The 11,666-nt window shown below is 34.0% G+C and overlaps 1 protein-coding gene across 1 annotated transcript in view; it reads left to right on the top strand.

The window, feature by feature from the left end:
* Positions 1 to 36: 36 nt before the first annotated feature.
* Positions 37 to 11,666, top strand: part of LOC100376438 (disheveled-associated activator of morphogenesis 2) — a 33,054-nt gene continuing 21,424 nt past the window's right edge. Inside the window, exons 1-3 of the mRNA XM_085491680.1 lie at positions 37 to 352; positions 7,245 to 7,445; positions 10,851 to 10,940. Coding sequence (XP_085347806.1) covers positions 7,278 to 7,445; positions 10,851 to 10,940 — 258 coding nt within the window. The 5' untranslated portion in view covers positions 37 to 352; positions 7,245 to 7,277. The remainder of the gene's footprint in view (positions 353 to 7,244; positions 7,446 to 10,850; positions 10,941 to 11,666) is intronic.

The following is an 11,666-nucleotide window of genomic DNA, read 5'->3' as shown; positions in this document are numbered from 1 at the left end:
TTCGGTGATCGAAATATTTCGCGCATGCGTAACTTGTCTTTTCGTTATGATGATGTCATCTTCGCCGAAATAAAACGAGTTGAATGGACGCCTGTTTTCTCATTCACAGGGACACAAGGTATATTTAGAGAATATCCATATATAATACGTTGTCACTCTAGTTTCACAACCAACATTCCACGATAAACATCAAAACAAAAATCGACAGTTGAATTGAGCCCGAAGATCGCCGACGGTAGGCGGAAATAGTCTGTGCTCGCTTCCGGTTTCAGCGCGGAAGAAAGAAGAGAAAGGAGTGTTATTTCGTGGTACCTTGTATTGTACTTATTCGAGAATATGACCTAAAATTCCGGTAAGTGTGACAGATACTTCAGTTCTATCGATCCTGTTCATACTTTTATACCATAGTTAAGTTTACATGGTTGAAAAATACATTCATTTGTGGCATTGCAGACTTCGGTCTTCGATCGGGACATGAATACAAACGATCAACGGGCAAGAGTAAAAGACATGTCCTCAGCGAAGATCGGTCGCACATTGTCACATTGGCATGTTTTACCAAGCGGCATTACATGTGAACTAATTTTCGCAGCGGCAGTTGAGTGTCTTTAGACTATTCGCCCACCTTAAAATTACTCTCATTTTTAAAACGCGAACAGAACATAACAAGCGTACACAAGTACAACATTGCAGTATTTGCCGTGCCAGTTGTTTATTATATGCATACACAAAAATAATAAAGGCATGTGTTTTTTACTCCGGCACAATATAACCACCATTGTCCGTGGTGTGTGCAAGCTGATAATTTTTTTTTTTTTTTATTTTCCGTTGAATAAATGTGAATCCCTTCCGTGTATTCCGAATGTAGTGACTCATGACTTGCAATGTTGAAAAATTACGTTAGCCTTTACCATTAAATATTTAATCATAATTTAGGAATACTACCCGATCAAGGATTTCTCAGACCTTTCTTTTCTGTTATTGTTATTTAATTTGCTTCCAATAGATTTGTTAATTTCATTCATATTTTCTTTCCGAGTAATACTGCATGAAATTTGTCTTTTCATTGTGACTTGCTGCCACTCCTATATCCTGACATTTGATACAGTTAAAGATGAAACTGTATGACATGTTTGGTGAGTAGAGGAATTTTATTGGTGCTCTTCATGCTCATATCAGATGTCATGAAAGATAAAGACACATGATAGACACCAGTGACAATAAAATTACGATTTTGTAATATGTATTCGCATGAATAAATTTTAATTAATTAATCGTGACTAAAAAAGCAGTGTTGTGAAATGCTATTTCAAGCAGCCTTATAATCAGTAGCGTGATTGAACAAAAATACAAGTAGCATCCTTATAATAAAACTGTATGGGGGTTTTAATGCGACAGAAAACAAAAATAAAGAACAGTTTCCTGCTTAAATATTTGAAATATGTTTGATGCTGACACTTGGACTTTGAAAGTCTTCAAGAAGTCATTAAATTAATGTGATTCAACAATTCTTAAAACGTGTGATGAAAGGAATCTTGCTGGGGATTTTGGGTTTCATGCATAAACTTCACTAGTATGGCCTCTCTGCTAGCTCTGAGTCAGTAGTGGAGTATCAAACCCTTTGCTGTGTTCTAGTGAGATAGTGGCTTCCTGTGTGTCCCCACAGTTTTATTAAAACTCAGACATTGTTTATTTTCACTGAAAATGTTTGCATACATTCTGTTTTCTTTTGTCAACATTACAACACTTCCAGTCTTGAGATCTTTTCATTTTCACAGTTCTTTCCCTCTACTTGAAAACTAAATCGAAAGCGAAATTTCATGTAGTTTGTACATATGTTTTCTAATTTTTTTTATTTTCTTCAATCTTGTATACCAGTAGTTTTTTATCTTTATTTATGTCTTGTGTGTTATTTGCATTTTTATTGGTGTTTGAGAAAGGAACCCATACTGTTATCCACAAAGAAGTTTGTTGAATTTGTGTCCTATTAATTATGTGATATACAGTGAGTATATTTAAAACTCTGACTTAGCTGAACAAAATGATTCTTTTTGTTGCTGCTCTTTGGGTAGGAAACTGTGGTCTGAATCCTTGATTGCTGATCAGGATCTGGTTTTGTACTAATTTACTGTTGACATTATGAAAAGAAAGTACCAGGTTTTTTTTTGTTTTTTTTAAAATATTTTCCAGATGTTGCAATATTGGTGACAACTAAACAATAAGAATTACATCATTAATTTTTCTGTTTTTAGTAAATGCTTCAATATTGTGTACTTGTCTAATATTGTCAACCAGGCTCTTGTACGTACATGAATAGCACAGCCTCACACACTAAGCCTAAATACATCATATAAATAAAAAAAAATAAGTTCTCAAGAGATTTCGGTACTTGACAAACAACTAATATTACTCAGATGTCTGAACATATTATTTGCATAAATAAAATTGGACGTATAACGTATTAATTAATTAATTAACTGATTAGAAAATAGACCATTCAGAAGAATATTGACTGCATTTCACTCTCAAAGAAATGACTAAATTTTCAGGAAACGTTCTCTCTAGCTTATATGGATATGTCTGATATACTCAAATAGACAAACCTTGGCAACATCAAATATTAAGTGGACTCGACTGACTCATCAATTAGAACATACAGACATGTTCAAATGGATAATGTTTTTGATTGTGTGCTGTCATTGTGTAATTATAGAAAAAAATTTTTTTCTGTGATAAATTTTATTTTGTGTATTATTACGTCACTAAAAAGGAATTTCCTTTTAGAGTAGGATTAACCCATAATGCATTATTTATATTAAAGTGTAATTAAGCCATAGTTTATATACAATCACCAAAGAATAATGAGAATTGTCAGTTTTCGGTTCTATGATTTATGTCTACAATTCATCATTTTGAGCCATCTGCAGTAGGTTCTGCATTGTCTTTGCAACTGCTGGACATGTATTTCTAATGCTATTCAAACTCTTATTGTTCAAGGTAAATCATAGGTTGGCTCCCAGTACTTGCATATATATTGTCTAATTCACACTTGTACTTGCACATTTCACGATTATTTGCAATGTTAGAAGAATGGGTTCCTATTGGTTTTCAATTGCACAACAGATGTATTTGCTAGATAGAGAATAGTTATGGTTCAGCTGACAAATACATACTCATTTACCCGCTGTGTTGTTTTGATCAAAACCTAGTATATAGTTTTTGTTGAGAATCTGAGTCAGTGCCACATTATTGTTGTGATGAAAATTCACCATAAGGCACGTACAAATTGAACTCTCTTTGGATTTCCAGAGCAAAAGAAAACAAAAGCCAGTGTACTGTTTGTGTAGTTTTTCCATGCTGTACATTGGACAGTTTGTTTTTGCCTTTTCTTTGTATTATTGTACCAGCTGTAATGCTATACCTGTGTTTTGTGTTGTGTAGCGAAAGCTAAGACACTTGAAGCAGGAGTTCCAGGTGATTGCATAATTGTACTGGGGTAATAATAACAAAACAAAACATTGCATAATCTAATACTGTAAATGGGTTAATTATTCACTGGGGTTTTAATTTTGCTTATTTCGCTGGCTGAAAAATGTGCTAAATTAAAACCCAGTGAAATATATAAAATTGAGCATAGAACACATTATCTAAATGATAAAACCGTGAATTAAACACAGTGAAAATTAGTCATTTTACAGTATTTGAAAGTAGTGTATAAAGGTTTTTTTTTTTGCTTCTGTCCTGTGATCTTTATTAAAAGAACCCAGTGCAGAAATACAAAAATAATGTATTTGCAGTGTAGCATCAGGGAATTGGCACCTGAACCTTCTACTTAGTGGTAGCCAGTGTTATCGTTCTGTATAATGTTGATGTTAAGTGTTGAATTCCTCCCAAACTGGGTCAGTTTGTCAATGGTAAGACTGTGTGAGTATTGCCAGGTAATATATACTGTATTCAATGTGATCATGATGCTTTATTAATCTTAGTTACCAATTTCAACAGCAAATGCTTTGAATTGTTCCGTTTCAGTGGAGTTGAATGTGAGAAACTGTAAGTGTGTCTCCTTGATGTTAACCTAAGAATGTACTTTGATCCAAGATGTATGTAGCTTTGTTTACCACCATCGTTAACTAGTCTAGTAAACTGTAGCTCTAACTGTGGTGCATCAATAGACGTTTTACAGTATTTTCAAGTGGTGTAGATTCATTGTAAAATGCAAATGCTATATAATTTTATTCAGCTTTACAAAAACATTGCTTGAAGCCTATTGCACAAATATTGTTCTTTAAGAATGTGAGCTTTATTGTGGACGGCTTTACAACCTGCAAATCTTCAGCAACATAGTTAACTTTGTTACCTCGTTTTCTATATAATACTCATACGTTTTATGTTATTGCTTTTGAGACGTTTGTCAGATGTCCATTGCTATATAATGTATTTCATTAAGTATGAAATTGAAGAGGCTATTTTACTAGCAACTCAGCAAGTCTTGATTGCAAGCACATGTATTCAAACTGGCACATCAAAGCTATTAATAAAGAACATTTTCTGTGGAATGGTATGCCATTGCTTTTTATCGAACGTCAGGTGGAATTCACCTTAGATTGCTCATGATGATAATTACCTGTTGTGTTCAAGTTTATATTCTTGTGAAGTTTACGGTTGCTGACTTCATACAATAAAGTCTTTGACAGAAATGTGTATGTCATTACCTGGTTTATTTACTATTGGTCTACACCATATGTAGGGTATTCTGACTTCAAAAAGCGATAGAGTTCATTTCAGCCCAGGCAAGACATGGTGTCAGACATAGAGGCACCTTAGGTGCTAAGTAAGATATTCCACAATGACTTGCTTAGTGTGTCTGCAACCTTTCAGTCTTCTATGATAAGGGTACGTTATAAATTGCATTGTTATGTATCTGGGCGTACATGCACATACAACTCTAATATTTTGGTACCTGGTAGCTGCTATAAAGCCTCAGTCCCTACATTGTGTTTGCATGTACCAGTACTGAGCAAATAATAACCTTGTTATTATATACAAAGTTATAGGTACAATGTGGACAGTATCATAGTCCCTCTATCTGATAAAGGGACTGTGCCAGCATGATAAAAAAGAGCAACACCATGAGTACTGTGTTGCCTCTGTTATTAGATTACTTTTAATTAATATAATGCACATGCGAACAAAATTGGTGTCTGTTTTAATAATTATTAACATACATTCCATTTGGGAAACTACAATGTAATTATTACTTGTGGCATTTATGTCAGAACATTAATTAGTGCAGTGTCTGTATTTGGATTGTTAGAATGTCTTTGCTTGACTGAATGTCCATGGTCCTTTTTGAGGTTTAAACAGGAACAGGAACTGATCTGTATATTGTTATATAGGAGCAAGCATTCAGTCAATATTTACATTCAAAACCTCATGAACCAGATTAATATTTGGACTCCTTTGTTTCATCTGTTGTTTTAGCTGAACCCAGTATTGCTCCTTGTGTTTTTAAAGGGATACTGAGGTTTTCAAGGTGTGTCACATTCTTCCTGTACTGATTAATTAAACCTATCTCTGACCTTGATTTAGTTGTCATGTAGATTGCACTTGGCTTCGCTGTAATTGACCATTGTGTGGTTTTGAATCATGTACACTGACATTGACTTGGATACTTGAATTAGTAACAGTTACTCCTGTACGTGTGTATGTTCTACACATTCATGGTTCATTCACAGGTTAATCTATGGTCTGCTTTTCAAAAAAAAACAAAAAAAACGCCCGAGTTCAGGTCTCATCTGTCAATATTATTAACAGTTCAGTGGTTGCTGTTAAGAAAAGAAAATCAACTCTATGGTGGTGTTGTATTCTTATTAGTAGTGCCAAGGTTGTAATCGACCTCTGAGTTCAGTAGTAAAATAATTATTATAAGTTTTAGTTATTGCCGAATACGGAATATGAGGGTGTGTACCATTTGACCACATTGCTTGGTTTAAGCATATTGTATTACCCATGCATGTTGATATTATTGTAGACTTTCGTTTGTTTTTAGAAGCCGGATGCATTTCAAAACTATTACACTTTACTATCCATCAATTAGATTGAAATAGTGAACAAGAATTGAAGCGTTCCAGATTTTCTTTATGCTTAGCCGATTACACAAAAAAGTATGCTTTGTCCCATCAGTCGTGGGTCAGGTGTTTCCTTTTAACAGTTTGTCGGTTAGGTCAGTCTGCCGCTGTTGGCAATACTGTCTAAAAATAAATGCGCTTTCTTTCTAGTGTCACGCTTCCTGGTGTGTTAGCCTTTTAAAAAGAAGGTTAATTCTCACCAGCCTTTGACAGCTTTCGGTTGCATTTCTACTTGTGAACAAAGGAGTGAAAAAGTGGTTTAGTGATGCTTCTGATGTTGGACACTGTGAAAGGTACATGTATTTCTCGTGTATGTGGTTCTGCTCAGCTAATTCGTAATTGTAATGAACTGAGTTACAGACAATCGATGGCTCGCCTCTTGTTACTTCCACCAGAGCAGAACCATTTTTTATTGTGAAATGACTTTACACTCAGTGCTTGCTTTGGTTTATGTTTACCTGAGTTGAAAGGGGGAAATGTATTATGATTAAATACTTAGATTCAAGTAAAATAATGTTTGGGACAAGTTGCAATTACTTCTTTTACTTCTTGATAGCATTTTATTCTTTGTATTTCTGCATTTCCCGTTTCTTACTTTTGAATCTTTGTTTGTTGTATCTTCAAGACTTATAATATTATATTTCTTTCCAAGAACATTATCCTACACTCAGTTTAAAAATTATTGAATTTATTTTACATCTTCATCATTATTTATTACAATTATTATTAATAATTCCTTGCATGCCTTACTACGCATAGAAGATATACTCTTACCACAGTGGATGTTATGCTTTTTGATATGCCATTTCAAGGTCCCGGAATACAGAAGTCAGTTGCTAAAGCAATAAAATGAAACCCCTTCCTGAATATTAATTAATCGGCCAATAATTTCCATAGTCACCTGTGTCTTTATTCATATTGAAAAAAAGCAGCTAGCACAACTCTAGTAAAATAAACACAGGTTTCTATGTAGATTATCAACTTTGTGAAGAAAGTATTGTATGTTTATTGAATTTGATTTCATTTAATTTCCTATGACATATGAGTATGTCGGTTTTTTACATTCATCAGAGTCACAGAGGCTAACTAGCTTTCCTGTTTCATTTTTATTTGCAGATGTAGTCTGTGTTTGAATTGACTGAGATCACCATGCCACGCAAACGACGAAGTGGTGGTTGGTGTGGCTGTTTTGGTGGTGGCGACGACATACCTGAGATTACCTATGGTGTCGACAATGGCATCCAGTTGCAGCCGATGGAGTTGTCGTCACCGATGCCACCCATTGAGGAGCTCAATGCAAAATTTGCTGAACTTGTGGTAAGTTGCTGTGATTTTATGATTTCAGAAAATTCCTAAAACAATTGTCGTTGCTTATGTTTCTGCAGACAGTTTTGCACAGCCACTACAATTATTTTGGGTGTGTTTGAATTTCATAGATCTACCATGCGGAGATGATATTTGGTGAAAAATTAATTGGATGATGACGTATGTGACTGCCTCCATGTATTTGCACACACTGCCTGTTCTTGTTCAACTGCTGACTGTTTTCATATTTAGTTTCACAAAGGCATTCATTGAGTCCAGACTTAGGACTTAGTCAGGCTTACATGAATTAGATAAGGAGAATTAGTCAAGCTTACATGTAACTGTAGACAGTATACAAAGAGTTGTTAATGTAGATTATGAAGCTAAATGTATACAGGGTTATGAAGCTACATGTAAATATACACAGTGTAATATCGGTTCTGACGTAATTGTGGTAGATTATGAAGCTTAATGTACACAGTGTAATACCGGTTCTGACGTAATTGTGGTAGATTATAAAACTAAATGTACACAGTGTAATACCAGTTCTGACGTAATTGTGGTAGATTATAAAGCTAAATGTACACAGTGTAATACCAGTTCTGACGTAATTGTGGTAGATTATGAAACTAAATGTACACAGTGTAATACCAGTTCTGACGTAATTGTGGTAGATTATGAAACTAAATGTACACAGTGTAATACCAGTTCTGACGTAATTGTGGTAGATTATGAAACTAAATGTACACAGTGTAATACCAGTTCTGACGTAATTGTGGTAGATTATGAAACTAAATGTACACAGTGTAATACCAGTTCTGACGTAATTGTGGTAGATTATGAAACTAAATGTACACAGTGTAATACCAGTTCTGACGTAATTGTGGTAGATTATAAAACTAAATGTACACAGTGTAATACCAGTTCTGACGTAATTGTGGTAGATTATGAAACTAAATGTACACAGTGTAATACCAGTTCTGACGTAATTGTGGTAGATTATGAAACTAAATGTACACAGTGTAATACCAGTTCTGACGTAATTGTGGTAGATTATGAAACTAAATGTACACAGTGTAATACCAGTTCTGACGTAATTGTGGTAGATTATGAAACTAAATGTACACAGTGTAATACCAGTTCTGACGTAATTGTGGTAGATTATAAAGCTAAATGTACACAGTGTAATACCAGTTCTGACGTAATTGTGGTAGATTATGAAACTAAATGTACACAGTGTAATACCAGTTCTGACGTAATTGTGGTAGATTATGAAACTAAATGTACACAGTGTAATACCAGTTCTGACGTAATTGTGGTAGATTATAAAACTAAATGTACACAGTGTAATACCAGTTCTGACGTAATTGTGGTAGATTATAAAGCTAAATGTACACAGTGTAATACCAGTTCTGACGTAATTGTGGTAGATTATGAAACTAAATGTACACAGTGTAATACCAGTTCTGACGTAATTGTGGTAGATTATGAAACTAAATTTACACAGTGTAATACCAGTTCTGACGTAATTGTGGTAGATTATGAAACTAAATTTACACAGTGTAATACCAGTTCTGACGTAATTGTGGTAGATTATGAAACTAAATGTACACAGTGTAATACCAGTTCTGACGTAATTGTGGTAGATTATGAAACTAAATGTACACAGTGTAATACCAGTTCTGACGTAATTGTGGTAGATTATGAAACTAAATGTACACAGTGTAATACCAGTTCTGACGTAATTGTGGTAGATTATAAAACTAAATTTACACAGTGTAATACCAGTTCTGACGTAATTGTGGTAGATTATGAAGCTAAATGTACACAGTGTAATACCAGTTCTGACGTAATTGTGGTAGATTATGAAACTAAATAAACATAGTGTAAATATGGTTCTGATGTAATTGTAGTAGATTATAAAATTAAACATATGCAGTACAATATGGATTACCCATTGCCGTGTTTGCTCTATTAGAAGTGCATATCAAATTAAGTAAACATAAGCCAGACATTTCATTATGTACATACATGCATGCTGGATCAATAAAATCTAACTGATTTAGAGCAAATATGGTATATAATTAATATTTACCCTGGGCCGTTAAACGACAGTTCGGATTTAAAAAATAAAATAAATTGATTTTTTGGCAGTTCAATAACATTATCATATTTAAATGAGGTATGGTAATTTGAACACGTTGACATAATCCAGTGTTTTGATTGGTTAATCAGCGATTTGACCTATTAGGTCAACTCGTCCAAGAGAAAGAACATGGCGAATACCCTACAGCCTCAAGCGTTTATATGCGACTGGAATCATTTGCGTACGATGAAACTAAGTTGAATTTTATTTGCATTCCATAACAATTTAACAAATTAATTTAACTGTCGGCGTTGAAAGTCGGCGTAGTTGGATTTTTCAATGAAAAAAAAAAGTCCCCAAAAAATATTTGATGATTATTTTTTTAATTTTGAATCCCAGGGCGATTTTTCGAATGGGCGAATTTACGGCAGAATCCGGTACAAGCTTTTCTTGGAATGAATGCATGTCTGATTGAAAATAAAGTTTATATGGGGAGTTTTAAACTTACCGAAGACACATTTTATTGAGTCAGGGAAAACCTCAGAATTATTTAACCCAAAACATTTTATTGGGATCTCTAAGACAGCGAGTCACAGTGACTTTCGTGAAATTTGTTTTCAATTTCAAGTTTTCAATTCAGTATAATGGCAGCATACTGTATAGTTCCTTAGCTTCTCTAAAATTTATTTTCGGTGTAGGGATAAATCAGTAATACCGAATTTATCTGAAAGATCACCATGGATATTTTTTGGAGATCACCAAAATCAAACAATCGTCCGGGCGGTGTTTTGGCACTTTTTTCTCAACACTGTTTTGTGCAATCAAAGTTTTTCACATTCACGCCGACGTCAACACAGATAAACCTTCTCATACATTAGTTTGATCTACACTTGGTACCTTAAAAACTAATAATTCACTGAATACCAATTCATGCATCTGAATCAATTTGAAAAAAAATAAATAAAGTTATTCTATTTGATGTGTTTAAAAAAGACATAAAATTATATCCTTTTAATTCACTCCCAAATTTTTTATACAAAACCTAGCACAGAAATTGTTATTTAAAAAAAAAAAGAAGTTTTGTTTCTTTTGCAAAGAGTGATCTTTCAGATAAATATGGCACTGCAATCTAGATGGAATACTTTTTCTTTATCATCTGTCTCCTTGAAATGCAGTTTTCGTCTACAATAAAGTAATCTTTGCACTGTATTGTAAAGTTGTAGCACCTGCATGACATAGTTTTATACTCCCCAGCAATGGTGGTAACAAATCATAGAAAGAGGTTTAATCCTGACTTGCAAAACGTAATGAAATTGGTTTTCTTTTAACAGGATGAACTTGACTTATCAGCTGTCCACAGGGAGGCTATGTTCAATTTACCAGCTGAGAAGAAGTGGCAAATCTATTGTAGCAAGAAAAAGGTGAGTACACTGCCAGGAAAGAAATTCAAAGCATGGCCTGATACTGCAGGCAGACTGAAAAGAGTCTATGTCGGACACACTGCCCCAGGAAACTATGCATAAGAACCACAGAGTGGTATTTTAATTAGGTCTGCATGGACATTCTTGAGAGGCGGAACTCTTATTTATTCATCCCAAGCAAGATTATGCTCCTTTTTTTCCCTTCAAAAAAATGGTTGTTGCCTGTATGCTAAAATACATGTGTTTTTGTTATAATTTCTTTTGGTGAAATTTAATTTACACTGGAGTCAACTATCGCGTGTTTATTCTCGTGTTCTCCTCAGTTTTTTTAAGCATGCCTTACCAAAAACAATAGAGAGTATTTAATATATTATTGTAAAAATTGGTAGAGAATGCAAACTAGATACTATTGTTATGCAAATTAGTCGCCATGCTTGGGGAAACTATGAATTGTCTTAGTCAGTACCACCACCTTCATTCCATAACATACATGGCTTTCCAGTGTAGCATGTTGGAAAATAAAGGAAGTAATTACATAGACATGGGACATGTAATCGTATAACCAATAATTATGGAGTTACTTTCTTTTCCGGGGGGAAAAAGAGAAGTTTGTTTATATTTTTTATACGTCATTAAAAGAACATGCATGACTGTTTTTTTTTTGAAGTCTGAACATAAATATTGAAAACAAAATGTGCTACTAAATGGTGGCAATCAGTTGATGTA

Source organism: Saccoglossus kowalevskii, chromosome 2 (genome assembly GCF_978046115.1).
Source record: "Saccoglossus kowalevskii chromosome 2, keSacKowa6.1, whole genome shotgun sequence".
Classification (NCBI taxonomy): Eukaryota; Metazoa; Hemichordata; class Enteropneusta; family Harrimaniidae; genus Saccoglossus; species Saccoglossus kowalevskii.
Note: the sequence above shows the minus strand (reverse complement) of the source record. Positions and strands in the feature narration are given on the sequence as shown.